General features: G+C 41.3%; 1 protein-coding gene across 1 annotated transcript in view; it reads right to left on the minus strand.

The window, feature by feature from the left end:
• Positions 1-17,069, minus strand: part of SYT9 (synaptotagmin 9) — a 151,310-nt gene that overhangs the window by 84,122 nt on the left and 50,119 nt on the right. The window contains exon 3 of the mRNA XM_036427650.2: positions 10,680-11,226. Coding sequence (XP_036283543.1) covers positions 10,680-11,226 — 547 coding nt within the window. The remainder of the gene's footprint in view (positions 1-10,679; positions 11,227-17,069) is intronic.

The raw sequence follows: 17,069 nt of genomic DNA on the forward strand, positions 1-17,069 counted from the left end.
AGAGGCCAGTGGTCCCTCAGCCTGGCCTGCACCCTCTTGCAGTCCAGGAGCCCTCAGGGGATGTCCAACTGCCATGGAGGTAGGAGAGGCTCCTGCCACTGCCGTTGTGCTCATCAGCCGTGAGCCCAGCTCAGGGCTTCTGGCTGAGTGGTACTCCCACTGTGGGAGCACACTGACAACCAGGGGGCAGCTCCTGCATTGAGCATCTGCCCCCTGGTGGTCAGTACATGTCATAGCAATCAGTCGTTCTGTAGTTTGGTCGATTTGCATATTAGCCTTTTATTATATAGGACACATGTGTCAAACACAAGGCCCGCGGGCCAAATCCGTCCCGCCAGGCCTTGCAATGTGGCCCGCACCGGGCTGTCATCACTGCACTCCGCTGCGTTTCCATCACAATGACAGTTTATGACTGTTCAGTAAACCATTCGGCCCGCGATTTAGGCTGGATTTTAGATTTTGGCCCCTTCTCTGATTGAGTTCAACACCCCTAATATAGGAGGATATCCCACTTGCCAGTCTTTAACCACCAACACAAGCCTAAACTTACAGATTTGGAACCTATAGTTACCCTAACTCTGTTATCCAAAAACACTCATGCTCAAAGTTCAGTTTAAAGTGGCTGCATGTTGGTTGTTCACCTAGGCATCTGGTAGAAACAATTGCAAATCATCTCTGAAGAAATGTACTTTCAACCTAGGGCTTGGAAACTTCAGAGGCCCTTCTGGTCCATGAGGTCTGCATCTGCAGGTTCCACTATCAATCCGTGGTTGGCTGAATCCAAGGATGTGGAACAAATGGATGCTGAGGGCTAAGGAACTGGAGAATCTGCAGATTTTGATATCCATGGGAGTCCTGGAACCGATTCCCCATAGATAACCAAGGATGACTGTACTGGCACTAGTCCAAGATAGATGAGCTCACAATAATAAGTCACTAAATATGTGAGACAACAAGACATGATAAGTTATGGAGTGGATGGAAATGCCAAACAAAAGAACCAGAGCTGCAAAGGTTATAGCTATTGGAGTTATGAGCAACAGAATATAATATATATGTATGTGAACACACATAAACATATGTACATTTATATACATATATGAAAACTATGCATGGGAAGTGTAAAAGAAATAGAAAAGATACTGAAAGTAAGTTGAAGAAATAAAGAAATTAGCAAATATACTAAGCAAATGTGAAAACACATCAACAATACCTCTACAAATAGAAAGAAGTGGCTGAGAATTTTCCAGCACTGAAAAAAGGAAACAATTTCAGACCAAGGAACCAAATAAATTTCAGTTACAGACAACAGGGGGTTGAGGACATGAGTGGGAGAGATGGGGGGTAATGGAGGGAATAAAGACACATATACAATACCTTAATCAATACAGAAATTTAAAAATTTTCAGTCAGGATAAATAAAAAGAAAGGCTCAGTTAGCAATTTTATAGTTAAACTACAGAACAGTAAACAGGAAAGCAAAATCTGGAGAGCAATAATAAAGAAAAGGAAAATTACATATAAAGGAATACTTATTAGACTAATTGTTGACTTCTCAAAAGCACCTGGAGGTCAGAAGACTAGGAATGACAGCTTTATAATGCCCCAAATCAGAGTAACTGAGAGTTCTATGCCCCCCAAATTTTATACCCAGAAAAACAATCTTGTAAGAACAAAAGCAAAACAAAAGAGTTATGGCTCTTTGTTAAAGAGAACTGCCAGCCTATGGAGACCCCACAAAAGGCATCTAGAGAAATAAATATTCCATCTTCACTCTCCTCCCTTCCTCATTGTCTGAACCTAATCAGAAGCCATTGACTAAGGGAGATATTTTCAGTTTGTAGAAAAATAAACAAAATCCCCAAAGCATCTAGGGGCACTGAGCAGAAGCAAATGGAATGTATCCAAATTAGCATTCCCAGCCAATTTTGTAGACCAAAATCACACTGATCCCAACTTAGACAAGAACCACACAAGAAAGTAGGTTACATGTACCACTCAGGAGCACAGATGTCAAAAAATGCTAAATAAAATATTAGCACACTGAACGCAGCAATGTATAAAACAGGTAATATACCAAGGTTAATTGGGATCATACTAGGAATATAAGATTGGCTCAAAATGAGAAAATTAATTAATGTAATTGACCAAAGTAGCATATCAAAGGGGGAGGGGACCTCACAGGATCATAGCATTTGATAAAACAACTGTTTGTGATAAAGTAATAGAGGAATACATTTTTAATATTATAAAGATAACCATAAACTATCTTTAGAAAAATTATATCAATGCAAATACTAAAAACATTCCTTTGAAAATAAGGAAAAATCAAGGATGACTATTACCATAATTATTACATAGCATTGTATTGGAACTCCTAGTCTGTGCACTAAATATTTTTTTAAAAAAGAATAAAAATAACAAATTAGAAAGAAACAAACTATCATAATTCACATGTCTGATTATCTACAAGGAAAATTCAGAAGAATCTACAATCCAAATATAAGAATTAATAGTTATGTGATTGACAGATAGAAAATAAATATACATAACCGTATCACTGTACAGCAATACTAGTTAGAAAATGCAATTTTAGAAAATATACTATTTAAAATAACAAAAAAAATAATCTAGCAATAAATCTAACAAGAGACATGCAAGATCCTCCTGTAGAAAATTATAAGTCTCAAATGATAAACTTTAAAGAACTAAATAAATGGAGAAATGTACAATGGTCACAAGTAAGAAGTCCAAGTCCAAACAAATACAAGATAAAATTTTGTTTAACTTGACAATTAGATTCTAAAATTTATGAGAAAAGTCAAGTATCAGTCAAGGCCTAGATCAATGCTAGAATTTTTTTTTTTTTTTAAGCTGAAAAAACAAGAATTTTGAGGCATTTAGCTCTTTCGGATTTCCTCCTGGATAAATAAGTTAACATTCTTCACAAATTCTATGAAATCAAGACTTCTCCAGAAACGGACAGGGAACTTTTAGTTCAGGAGAGTGCCAACATGACAGTGATCTTGGGTCAGAACATCCTGTAGGCTGCCATTCTATATTCCTATAACACAGGAAATTGCTCTCGAAGATGTTCCTACCAGGAGTTAACCTTACCCACATTTTTATCACTGTCCACTCAGTGTTGCTCTTTCCACAAAGTCTCCTGAAGCAACTTACAGTAGATCTCTGATGAGCTTTTTTGTTGTTGTTGTTAATCATCACTTGAGGATATTTTTTCCCATTGATTTTTAGAGATAGTGGAAGGAGCGGGGAGAGACACACACAAGGAGAAACATCAGTGTGAGAGAGACGCATGGATCTGTTGCCTTCCACAGGAGCCCCAACCAGGGCCAGGGACTGAGCCTGCAACTGGAGTACGCCAGAACCAAATCTGGGACCTCTCAGTCTGCAGGCCAATGCTCTATCCACTGAGTCAAACTGGCTAGTACTCTACTGATCCTTTTAACAACTGTTCCAGCTATTTATATCGATAGAATTCATTTGTCAAAAAATATAAATTGATGTCACACCAGATGGTCTGACCAAACCCCTTCTACCAGGACTCATCACTGTCTGTTGGCAGATAGTATCTCAGCTTACTAGTATATCCAAGGGGACTTGGCAAATAGTCCAATGAGAGGGTTCATTCTTGAGTCATTCAAAGCAGCATAAGCAGCCTGGCCATCTTGTTTCTTTAGAGCCTCTCTTGCTACATATTAATGTAGAAATAAGAATAATCCTTGCTTCCCCTGCATCAAGTTTTTGGTTTATCAATATCACTTTTCAAGATCTCCCAAATCACTGTAGTTTCACCCCCTGATGCTCTCTGCCCCTTCTCCAGCTCCTCCTTGTCTTTCCTTTCATTATGATAAAGGCCAGCAAACCCCCATGCTACACTTCACTCATCTAAGCAATGGGACAAAGTTGCCACTGGTACCTACCTGGTGGCATGGAGAAGGTGCCCAAGTGTGGGTAAGTCGCAAGTTCACAAACATGGATGAGGATGAGAAAGTACTAGTGTGGTTATTTGGTCATTGGGCAGAGAATGTGCATTCTCTTTCTGAGCAGAGGGACAGCTTCTCACTAGATGGGCTCCAAACTCAAGCTGGATCATGGTCTGAGCTGAGTAAGGATTAGGTGTTTGTTGTCTTAGGCAGAGACAGAGAAAGGAAAAGGCAAATGGAAAGAGAAAGAGAGAGAGGGAGAGAGAGAGAGGAAGAGGAAGAGGAAGAGGAAGAGGAAGAGGAAGGGGAAGAGGAAGGAGGAAGGAGGAAAGAGGAAGAGGAAGAGGGAGGAGGAAGAGGAAGAGAAAGAGGCTTTAGAAGGACCATATTCTAGAAGACAAACTCCCCTTTACCTGAGGGGAAAAGGGGAAAAAAACAAGTGGCATTAACATATCAGAGTTATCTAGGAAAGTCCAATTTTCCTTTCTATTTCAGGAGTATCAATGCACCTCTGCAGGATAATGAAAAGGATGTAAATTGAGTAAAAATATCACCATGCAAGGCTAAATAGTTTATTTGGGTCCTCTTTGGGTTAAACAATGACTGGGTTACCAAAAAAATCAAAGAAGAAATAAAAAGCATCATGGCAACAAATGACAATGAAAACACAATCCAAAATCTATGGGGCACAGTGAAAGCAGTCTTGAGAGGGAAATTCATAGCTCTACAGGCCTACCTCCAAAAGCAAGAAAAAATGTTAAATTATCTAACCCTACAACTCAAAGAGTTAGAAAGAGAGCAAGAAAAGCCCAGTGTAAACAGAAGGAAGGACATAATAAAGATCAGATTGGAAATAAGTAACATAGAGAAAAAAAAATACAAAAGATCAACAAAGAGCTGGTTCTTTGAAAGGATAAGTAAGATTGATGAACTTCTAGCCCAGCTCACCAAGAAGCAAAGAGAGAGGACCCAAATAAACAAAATCAGAACTGAAAGAGGAGAAATAACAACTGATCCTGCAGAAACACAAAAGATTATGAAAAAATACTATGAACAACTCTATTCCAACAAAATGGACAACTTAGACAAAATGGACATATTCTTAGAAAAATAAAAGCTCTCAAAACTCAATCAAGAATAAAAAAATATAAAAACCTGAATATTGGGGGGATGAGGACAATTATGTGATACCATAATCAATAAAAAATGAAGAAAAAAAACCTGAATAGGCTGATAACTACCAAAGAAATTGAAGTAGTGATAAAAAATCTTTCAGCAACAAAAGTCCTGGTCCAGATGGCTTTACAGGGAAGTTCTACCAAGCACTCAAAGAACTAAACCCTAACTTCCTCAGACTATTCCAAAAAAAATCAAGAGGAAGGCACACTCCCAAGCTCTTTCTATGAAGCCAGCATTACCCTAATTCCAAAACCAGATTCCACCACAAAAAAAGAGAACTACAGGCCAATATCCTTGATGAACATAGATGCTAAAATATTCAACAAAATTCTAGCAAATTGGATTCAGCATTACATTAAAAAGATCAAACACCATGACCAAATGGGATTTATTCCAGGGATGCAAGGATGGTACAATATCTGCAAATCAATAAATGTGATACATCACATAAACAAATGAGAGACAAAAATCACATAATTAGAATTGATGTAGAAAAAGCATTTGACAAAATTCAACATCCTTTTTTAATAAAAACTCTCAGCAAAGTGGGAATAAAGGGATCATACCTCAACATAATAAAAGCCTTATATAACAAACCTATAGCCAACATCATACTCCATGGGCAAAAACTAAACTCATTTCCCCTAAGAATAGGAATAAGACAGAGATGCCCACTTTCTTTTTTTTTTTTTTAAGTACTTCTTCTTTTATTTTATTTTATTTTATTTTATTTTATTTTTATTTTATTTTATTTCCCCCCTCCCTCCCTCCCACCCATCCCCTCCCTCCCCAGAGCTTTATGTCCATTGGTTGTACTTATATGCATGTATACAAGTCCTTCAGTTGATCTATTATCTCCCCCAGATCCTCCTCCCCTCCCCACTGAAATTTGACAATCTGCTTGTTGCTTTACTGTCTCTGTATCTATCTTTTGGTTCATCAGTTTATAATGATCTTTATTATCCACAAATGAGTGAGGTCATGTGGTGTTTCTCTTTCATTGATTGGCTTATTTCACTCAGCATGATGTTCTCCAATTCCATCCAGGTTGCTGCAAATGATGAGAATTCCTTCTTTTTTATGGCAGCATAGTATTCCATTGTGTAGATGTACCATGGTTTTTTGATCCAATCATCTGCTGACAGGCACCTAGGCTGTTTCCAAATTCTGGCTATTGTAGATTGTGCTGCTATGAACATAGGGGTGCATATATCCTTTCTGATTGGTGTTTCTAGTTTCTTGGGATATATTCCTAGGAGTGGGATTACTGGATCAAATGGGAGTTCCATTTTCAGTTTTTTGAGGAAATTCCACACTGTTCTCCACAGTGGTTGCACCAGTCTGCATTCCCACCAGCAGTGCACGAGGGTTCCTTTTTCTCCGCAACCTCGCCAACACTTGTCGTTTGTTGATTTGTTGATGTTGGCCATTCTGACAGGTGTGAGATGGTACCACATTGTTGTTTTGATTTGCATCTCTCGGATAATTAGTGACTTTGAGCATGTTTTCATGTGCCTTTTGGCCTTCCTTCTGTCTTCTTTTGAAAATATTCTATTTAGGTCCATTGCCCATTTCTTAATTGGATCATTCACCTTCCTTTTATTTAGTTGTATCAGCTGTCTGTAGATGTTGGAGATTAAACCTTTATCAGTGGTGTTATTAGCAAATATGTTCTCCCACACCATGGGCTTTCTTGTTGTTTTGTTGATGGTTTCTTTTGCTGTAAAAAAGCTTTTTATTTTGATGTCCCATTTGTTTATTTTCTCTTTAGCTTCCATTGCCCTAGGGGCAGTATCAGTGAAGAAGTTCTTTTGGCATACGTCTGAGATTTTGCTGCCTGTGGATGCTTCTAGTATTTTTATGGTTTCCCGTCTGATGTTTAAGTCCTGCATCCATTTTGAGTTTATTTTTGTGTATGGTGTAAGTTGGTGATCTAGTTTTATTCTTTTGCATGTGTCTGCCCAATTTTCCCAACACCATTTATTGAAGAAACTGTCTTGACTCCATTGTATATTCATGCCTCCTTTGTCAAATATTAATTGAGCATAATGATTTGGGTTGATATCTAGGTTCTCAATTCTATTCCATTGATCTATATGTCTGTTCTTGTGCCAGTACCAGGCTGTTTTGAGAACAGTGGCTTTGTAATACAGTTTGAAGTCTGGTATTGAGATCCCTCCTACTTTACCCTTCTTTCTCAGGATTGCTGTGGCTATTCGGGGTCTTTTATTGTTCCAAATGAACTTTTGGAGAGTTCTTTCTAGGTCAGTGAAATATGCCATTGGTATTTTAATGGGGAGGGCATTGAACCTATAGATTGCTTTAGGAAGTATGGACATTTTGATGATGTTGATTCTACCAATCCATGAACATGGTACATTCTTCCATCTCCTTACATCTTCCTCTATCCCTTTTTTCAGTGTCGTATAGTTTTCTTCATATAGGTCCTTTACTTCCTTAGTTAAATTTATTCCTAGGTATCTTAATTTTTTTGGTGCGATGGTAAATGGAATTGCTTTTTTAGTCTCTGTTTCTGTAGTTTCACTGTTGGTGTATAGAAATGCCATGGATTTCTTGGCATTAATTTTGTATCCTGCTACATTGCCAAATTCATTTATTAAGTCAATTAGTTTCTTAATGGAGTCTTTTGGGTTTTTTATGTACAATATCATGTCATCTGCAAATAAGGATAACTTTACTTCTTCTTTTCCAATTTGGATGCCTTTTATTTCCTCCTCTTGTCTAATTGCAATGGCTAGTACTTCCAGTACTATGTCAAACAGGAGTGGAGAGAGAGAGATGCCCACTTTCACCACTCCTGTTTGACATAGTACTGAAAGCACTAGCCATAGTGATCAGGCAAGAAGAAGAAATAAAAGGCATCAAAATTGGAAAAGAATAAGTAAAACTGTCCTTATTTGCAGATGACATGATACTATACATAGAAAACCCCAAAGACTCCATCAAAAAAACTACTAGACCTATTAAATAAATTTGGGAATATAGCAGGATACAAAATTAACACCCAGAAACTTATGACCTTTTTATATATCAATAATGAATTCACAGAAAGAGAAACAACAACGAAATCCCATTTATCATTACACCCCCAAAATTTAAGATACTTAGGAATAAACTTAACTAAGGAGGTAAAAGACCTGTACTCAGAAAACTACAGGACATTGAAAAAAAGAGAGAGGAAGACATAAACAAATGGAAGAATATTCCATGTTCATGGATTGGTGAATCAATCTCATTAAAATGACCATACTACCCAAAGTAATCTACAGCTTCAATGCAATCCCCATTAAAATACCAACAGCATATTTCAAAGATGTTGAACAACTTTCCAAAAATTCATTTGGAATAAAAAAAAAAAACCCGAATAGCCACAGCAATCCTGAGACAGAAGAACAAAGTTTGGATGGATCATAATACCAGATATCAAGCCATATTACCAAGCCATAGTTCTCAAAACTGCCTGGTACTGGCATAAGAACAGACATATAGACCAATGGAACAAAACACAGAAACCAGAAATTGACCCAAGCCATTATGCTCAATTAATATTTGACAAAAGAGGCAAGAGCATACAATGGAGTCAAGACAGTCTCTTCAATAAATGGTGTTGGGAAATTTGGTCAGATACATGTAAAAAAATAAAACTAGATCACCAACTTATAGCATACACAAAAACAAACTCAAAATGGCCAAAGGACTTAAATATAAGATGGGAAACCATAAAAATCCTACAAAACTCCATAGGCAGCAAAATAGTAGACATATGCCGTAGCAATATTTTACCAACCCAGCTCCTAGGGCAATGGAAAGTAAATAGAAAATAAATAAATGGAACTACATCAAAATAAAAAGCTTTTGCACAGGAAAAGAAACCATCAACAGACAACAAGAAAGCCCACTGCATGGGAGAACATATTTGCCAATGCTATTTCAGATAAGGTTCTAATCTCCAAAATTTACAGAGAACTCATACAACTTAACTAAAGGAAGATAAACAATCCAATCAAAAAATGAGCAAAGGACCTAAATAGACATTTTTCAAAAGAGGACATAAAGAGGTGGAGAGACATATGAAAACGTGCTCAAAGTCACTAATCCGAGAGATGCAAATCAAAACAACAATCAGATACTATCTCACACCTGTCAGAATGGCTATCATCAACAAATCAACCAACAAGTGCTGGCGAGGATGTGGAGAAAAAGGAATCCTGGTGCATTGCTCATGGGAATGCAGACTGGTGCAGCCACTGTAGAAGACAGTATGGAGTTTCCTTAAAAAGTTAAAAATGAAACTCCCATTTGACCCAGTAATATCATTTCTAGGACTATATTCCAAGAAATCAGAAACACCAATCAGAAAGGATATAGGCACCCTAAGTTAATAGCAGCACAGTTTACAATAATTAAGATTTGGAAACAACCTAAGTGCCCATCAGCAGATGAGTAGGTTAAAAACTGTGGTACATCTACACAATGGAATACTATGCCACTATAAAAAAGAAGGCACTTTTACCATCTGCAGCAGCATGAATGAACTGGAGATCATTATGCTAAGTGAAATAAGCCAGTTGGAAAAAGATAAACATCACATGATCTAGGTCATATGTGGAATATATTAATCAATACAATTTGATGAATAAGAATAGATCCAGAGACAAATGGCAGGGGAGGGGGTGGCTAGAGAGCAGCCAAATGATTTGTATGCGTGCATATTAGCATAACCAATGGACACAAGACACTGGGGCAGTGGGGTCGTGCACAGGGTGGGAATGGCTGGTGGGGGGGTAGGGAGAGCAGTAAATCAGGGAAAAAAAGGAGACATATGTAAAACTTTAGACAATCAATCAATCAACAAATAAAAATATCACCATGCAATCTTGTGTTGAAATGTATGCATGGATACATGGCCTTCCTCCAGGCTCTTCTGCCCTATCTCCCCTGAGCTTTAAGCTGGATTTGACCTTCTATAGATCGGCACTGCCAATGTCTGCAGATCTTTGCAGTCTGTTCTTTTTGTAGTTTAGATTCAATATTTGAAAATGCGATGCCAACTCTTCTTAACTATTCTCATGTCTGGAGCTAAAGGTGAAGATCTCATGAGGAATGCCTCTGAGCTGAGCTGACCTGAGAACACGGGTAAGGACTTGTGCTCTTTGCTTCAGATTACGGTCAATAGGATGCCAGGATCCATTTAGCACAAACAACCTAAGAAACCTCTAAAGAAAATGTGGTAAGGAGGGCAGATAATATCTACTGTCATGAGAGAATTGCTGAGAATTAGAAAGTAGAAAAGAGCGAAGGTTATTCTTGAATATTGTTTTCATCAATAGTTCTTGGAAAATTCGAAACGAATATTGTTAACACCCTGTTTCTAGAAAGGCACGAGGAGGTTCTGAACCATAGTTCTATATATATATTGACATGAATTTCATATTCCCACCCCCCCCCAAAAAAAGGTATAAGTCCTTTATTCGCATGCTGACCAAGAAACACCTCCACGCCTCCCCCAAGGAGAAGAAATGCTGGACTTACATTGGTGACATACTCGATGTCCTTCCAAAGGATGCACTCCCTGGGGAAATCAGCCAAGTCTAAGAAGTGGTCTACCACCACCTGGCCAATCAAGTCATGGCGGGAGAACCTGTCAAAGTCATACACGGAGAAGTGCAGCTTCCGGGCTTCAAGTTCGTTGTAGGGAACCGGAAACAGAAACACTTCGTCAAACACGGGGTTCAGGGTCTTCCTGTGAACTTTCGTCTGGTGTTTTGTCTTCCGATCCGGGAGCAAGTAGATCTTGACATAAGGATCTGAGGTCCCAGAAAAGTCCTTGGCGGGCAAATTGACGGCCTTGTGAATCTTCACGATGAGCTGCTCTAGGTCACAGTCATATTTTAAAATAAAGTTCAGTTTCCCACAGGCTTTGCTGTTACTCCTTCTCCCGTCATCGTTGTCCAGTGACCTCTGCTTGTACAATTCCGGTTTAATGCGGCCGATCCCGGCCAGCTGTTCCTGTTTTTGCAGCTGCTGGATGTTGAAGTCTGGGTTCGACAGGTTGAGTTGTCCTCGGATTGAATTATGCCTTCAGTGAGGAGCAAGAGAGGACAAAGTTACAACCTCGTTAGCTACAGGTCTTTCAGAAACATGAGCCTGGAACGTAGGTAGACTGTTATGCGCTGTTAGAAGATTAGGTCTGTGGGCCTTTTTTTTTTTTCTTCCTAATTTCAATATGCTCATCAATGTGAGTAAGCTGCTCCCCAAGGCTTGAAACCCAAAATTGAGGGCTGGTGTCAGGAAATGAAATGATTACCTGTGACTGTGGAGCCTTAAAGGTTTCATGCACCTTCTCAACTAATAAGCCATTAAGAAAGCTTCTCTGCCTGGTGGAATGTAAAGATTTGTTCATGTTGGTTTAAAAATAAAATTATTCACTTTTATATACAGTGTCATCATGAAACTGAAATAACTGTCAGTATATCTTCTTAAGAATGATGAATCTGTCTCTTAAATTGCACACACTTTCCTGTCACAGGCTTACCGCTTTCTAAGGCTGTATATTCTTACTGCTTCACATCAGATAGTTTCCCCACAAGAACACAAGTTTTGCTTGTGTGAGGGTGGATGTATGGGACAGGACGTGTCTGCTCGCAGTGGACCGTGTCGGCTCTGACAGGGGAGGGTGACAGCTCTGAGTGTCTGCGACGCCACGTGGGTACCTGCTGAGCAGCAGGAAGAGTTGATTTCTGTGATAAACACTATGGGCAGCCAAGGGTGGGTAAGCTGCTATAAATGTATACAAGGATTCAGCCAAGGAAAGTCTGATACCGACATTTGCATATCAAATATTTGCTAACAGAAATGACTCTTCTCCCTATACTAGTAAGCTTATTGGTTGGGCTAGAAGCTTCCCAGAAATTCTCTTGGAAACGTGCATTATCCCGTGAGTCTCCATAAACGGAAAGGAGCAGTCATTACATATAAGGTTTTTCTTAGGGATATTTCTGTTTGTTTTTAGCTCAGAGTTCAGAGTCATAATACTGTATTTTCTGTAGTCTCTCCATAATCTTAATAGCCTCTCGCCATCAGGTCAAAAGCAACAGCCGGCTGTCTCAGATGAACTAGTAAATATGTAGTTGGAGAGGCAGAATAAACATCTGAGTGTATCTTCTTTTCCTTTCTGAAGGCTACTTTATAAAATAAAGATGTAAAAGTGGGATAAATAGCCCCCGAAACATGTTTAAAATTATTCTCTCTTGTCATTCAGATGTTGCTATGCCGAACATCCCTCTTTGCCCTAAAATACACTCCTAGTCACTGAGCTGGTATAACAAGAGCACAATCACAGAGCTGCCATTTGCACCTGCCACAGCCAACGCAGTCCGCCACAAGCAGACATGCACCCCAGGCACAGACATTGCCACGTGAGCAAAAACTGTGTGGTCTGGAAGTTCCTGCTGTGAGATTTTAATTTCTCACAGAGAAACCCACAATCCTACGTTTCCTTCGTATCTCTCATTTTTCAGGGGTAGGGAGAGAGACAGAGGATGCTGTTAAGCTCCTAAATTGCCTCTCTGTGCAAGTACAGCCAAGCCACTCCTGTGTGGAGACGCTAACCTCTGGAGTGCTAGAACAGAGCTTTCGTCTCGCTCTGCTGGGATCTCTGGGCAGAAATGACTGGCAGGGAGCAGCGAGCACCCAGCCCTATGTAGAGGCCTCAAGGGGCTGGTACCAGCTATTGCTTTTTCCCTCCAGGCTAGCTTCACACAAGAGCCACACTGGGATCTGGGTTCTCATCTATGATTGGCATTCAGGGAACTCTTAGTGACTCTGTTTAAATACTAAAAGTGCTCCATTTAGACCCACGTCTAGATACGCCTTCTCTGCACCAGCGTCTGTGATGGGACGCTGGTCCTGTGTCCACGCCAGCCCCAGACTCTGCTGTCACTTCTCCCCCGTGATGCTCTGAGCAGCCTCTCTGTGCATCACAACTTGCCTTCAATATTTTGGAAAGACTGGCTTCAGATTTATCACAGGAACATTTTGTCTTAACCCTTATCTGCAGGACGAAGCCAGCCATGTGCATTGAATTTTAATTTAAAATTACATGAATTTGGCTGCTTAGCAATGGAACATACTCTGTTTTCCTTGTACATTTTCTTAAGACATGAAATCTGAAGAGAAGTAAGTCCTACATGTTCTGTTGTTCCCAGCCAGGGGGTAGAGGGAGTACACTGGGGAGGGCATTAGGGAGAGATTTGTATTTCAAAGACCAAAACGCCCCCTCAGAAAGCAATTAGGATGCCTCCAGTCCAAACTCCAACCCAGCTGAAGATTCCTTTTAAAAAATTGCGCACAGGTATGAATACTGTTATCCACCCAAATGCTTTACGAGTTTCATTCTCCACGGTCCCCCTCTGCCCCCCTCAGAATCACACTTACTCTGGGGAAAACAGTGGGACCCACTGTAAGGCAGTGGCTTAAAGCAGAGAGCAGGGACTGTAACAGGCCAGGACAGTTCCCAGTCCCTGGGGTTCTCTTTCAGTCGCTTTCAATTTCCTTCAGGAGAGAGTCAGCGATTCCCAGAGTTGGAGGCATGGGCTAGAGATGCTCAGGGCAGCCAGAGAACCAAGGTAACTCATCACCTCCCTGCGAACTCTCTGCAGTTCTCTGCACTGAGAAATGAGAAAGTGGGGCAGGGAGCCTGCCCCAGGGACACGGAGGAGAAGAGAGGGAAAGGAAATGGAAAATCAATATTCCATGGCTCTCCTGGGTTATTCAAATGGAGTTGGGAGGATAAGCAAGTCAAAAGCAAGACAGAGGAAGAACAGAGTGTTGTGGCCTGGGCACCCAGACGAGGAATCCTGAAATGGTCTGTGGAGGTGGTACCTGAGTGCAGGAAACTAGAGGCCTTGCCCCGCCCGCCATGGCTCTAGAATTTGAACACTGCTGAGTGACACTGAGAATGTGATAAGGAGGGATGCCTCCGAGGCAGGTGTCCACTGAGCAGGCCTGGAGAATCCAGCATTCTGGTGTTCTCAGGGCTTAATGTATATAATACAATGAACGGAAGGAGAGGAGGTGAGCCCCAAGGATGGGTGTGATAAGGAATGCTGTACCTACATTACACCCTAACGCTGTCTTAGAAAGCTGGCCCTGGAGTTGAAACTCTCAGCTTGGTCCACTTCCCATTAGAGGCCAGTTTCCTGTCTGAAAGAGGCCAGGATGAGAACTTCCTGTATGTGGCTTTCCAAGACCGAGCTTGGAGACTCGTGGTTGGGCCTGAAGAAAGCCTAATCTCAAAGATGACTAACACAATCTAGGAAGCAGACTTCCCCTCACCAGCTCAAAAACACGCTTCCAAGCCTGCAGGGATCTCAGCCTGGGGTTCAGCTGCAGCCAAAGATCAGGAGCAAAGGTGCCCGGATGCAAATGGCTTTTCCTCCCCTCCTTTCCTCAGATTCAAATGAACCATGCCCAGCGACCCATGGTGAGACCACTGAAGTCTCAGTCCTGGAACCATCACCTCAAAGGCCAGCTTCCTACACTTGACCTTAAGAAAGAGAACATTACTGCCATTCAACAAATGTGAATGGGCAAAGCAAGGTGTCAGGTAGGGTAGGTGGGATAAAGAGGCGGGTGATTAACTATAAATCAGGGCAGAGGGGGATTTAAAAATCCACGACTGGAGGTTAGAGAAGCAGACAGAGGAGGGGAAATGCCTCTGGCTTGGAAAACTATCACGGAGGAGATGGAACTTGAGCTGAGCCGGCCTGGCCTCATCCTTATCCGCCTTCAGGCTGACACTCTAGACCTCAACAGGAAAATTAACTGTGTGTCCCTCTTGGTCCCCAACTCTCCAGCAAGATCAGGTCTCCAGCTCTTCTGCCCCAGCAGCTTGCACCTAACATCTGAACTCAGACCACTAGCATCCCTCCCATCGCTGGATTCCCCTTGTGCAGCAGCCACGGACAAAGGTATGCTCTTCTATCCTCCTTCCTCTCGGGGCCCCCATCTCAGAGGTGAAACTTGGTCGATCTTTTCCCTAGTTCTGGTGCATCCGTGTTGACAAGGCTTCAGGGTCCAAGGAGAGGGAAGAGAGAAGCAAATTGTTATTTCAGAACCATCATGGGTTTCTTTACGAAGCTCAAGTCAAGAAAGGGAGGTTTGAAAACAGTGGAGACTCGGCTCTATTTCCCTTCTTGAAACTCCCCTGGTGACGGGGAGGAGAGAGTTGGGTTGTCCTGATCCACAGGCAGACACTGAGGAAGGCGAGTGGCAGACAGGAGAGACGCAGTTACCTGACTACAGGGCAAGATGGGGAATCCGGGGCGTTCTTGTAAGGGGATTCACAGGCTTCTAGAGGGAGTGAGATGATGAAGAAGTAGGCATCAAGCTTTGGCCAGTGGAGGTGTGTGGTCAAGTATAGTTAGGTACAATAAAACAGATTCTTCCTACTTCCTCCCAAGTAAAACAGGTTTAAAACCTTGATGTCACCCTCAAATATTGTACCTCCTCTCCCCATGACTAAGATGAGCTATGTCCCTCATTCCTGACATTAGCCGTAGTATGTCCCCAATTACCTAGTCTGTGGGCTTTTGAGGTCAGAGCTATATATTTTTTAATGTAGAACTTTTCACCTAGCAGATACATAATGCATACCTCTAAAGTAAATATAGGAACACCACAGGCACAACAGTTTCCTATAATGAAATCCCAGTACAGAAAATACACATTTACATCTAGTTGAGAGAGCTCTATGTAAACTTCCATTTTTGAAGATGTCAGTATATTAAAATCTGAAGGAGTAACTAAAAGAGTAATTCAAAAACTAGTTTTAAATACTTCTATCTAACCAATGCTCTCAGCACAAAACAGTCTAGCTTAATAGAATTGTGCTACTCACACAATAATTACAGCATTTCATCCTTGTGGCACCACTTAGGTGGCAAAAAAAAAAAAATAGGATGATTTAAACTTAAAGTATGACAACTGTCTTCTTTCAGTTTGGTCAGTGTATTATATTTCAGTGGGTGTAGGAATTGCTTCCTTCAGAGATGAGGACGGGAGTCTGAATGTAAGGCTCTTAATGAACGTGAGACCTGATACTCCAGCCTCACACCATTCTGCCCCCCCCCCAGTTTATACTTTTGGCTCTTTGCCAGTCCTCTCAGTGGGAACACAGAGAAGTGGCCTGACATTGACGAATGTGTTGTCAGTCATTCACGAAAAAGTCTGCTATGTGCCAGACACCACGTGAGGGGTTACATAGTTAGGGAGAAATAAGGTAGGTGGGTGGTCTTAGAGCTCACAGAACTCATAGTCTAGAGGGGATGCAGGCAATAAACAATCGTTCAATTTAAAACGGAGCTCAATCCTGTGAAGAAGTGAAGGCGAGGCAACGTGTGAGAGAATGAAGAGCGGGAGGGAGTGGAGGAAAGAACACATGCTTCAGACAGAGTGATCAGGGAGGCCTTTCGGAGGAGGTGACATTTTAGGTGGCAATGAAGGCAGTAAAGGAGCCAGGCATGGCAAAGGAAAAGGAAACGCATTTCAGGCTGAGGAAACAGCCTGTGTGAAGGCCTGGAGGCAGGAAAGGGCTGGAGACACGGAGGGCGCTAAGAGAGAAGCTCGAGTGTGATGCGCTTTTTCACGCAAACCTCCTACGGAGGCCACGTCGACGGTGCCCTCTGGGCTGTGCCACGTGGTGGCCGGACGAGAGGGGAGGCTGACAGCGGACAGAAGCATGGCACAGAGCCTTCGCAGGCTTGATAAGGAGTTCGTGGTGTGGCAACTGAAATTTTTATAAAACTCCAGAAAGTGGTGAACCAGGATGACATACAATTACCTGTGAGTAGCACAATTCTATTCAGCTAGACTATTTTGTAATGGGAGCATCAGTTAGATAGGAACATTTAAAAGAACCAT

Source organism: Pipistrellus kuhlii, unplaced genomic scaffold (assembly GCF_014108245.1).
Source record: "Pipistrellus kuhlii isolate mPipKuh1 unplaced genomic scaffold, mPipKuh1.p scaffold_m20_p_9, whole genome shotgun sequence".
In the NCBI taxonomy this organism is placed as follows: Eukaryota; Metazoa; Chordata; class Mammalia; order Chiroptera; family Vespertilionidae; genus Pipistrellus; species Pipistrellus kuhlii.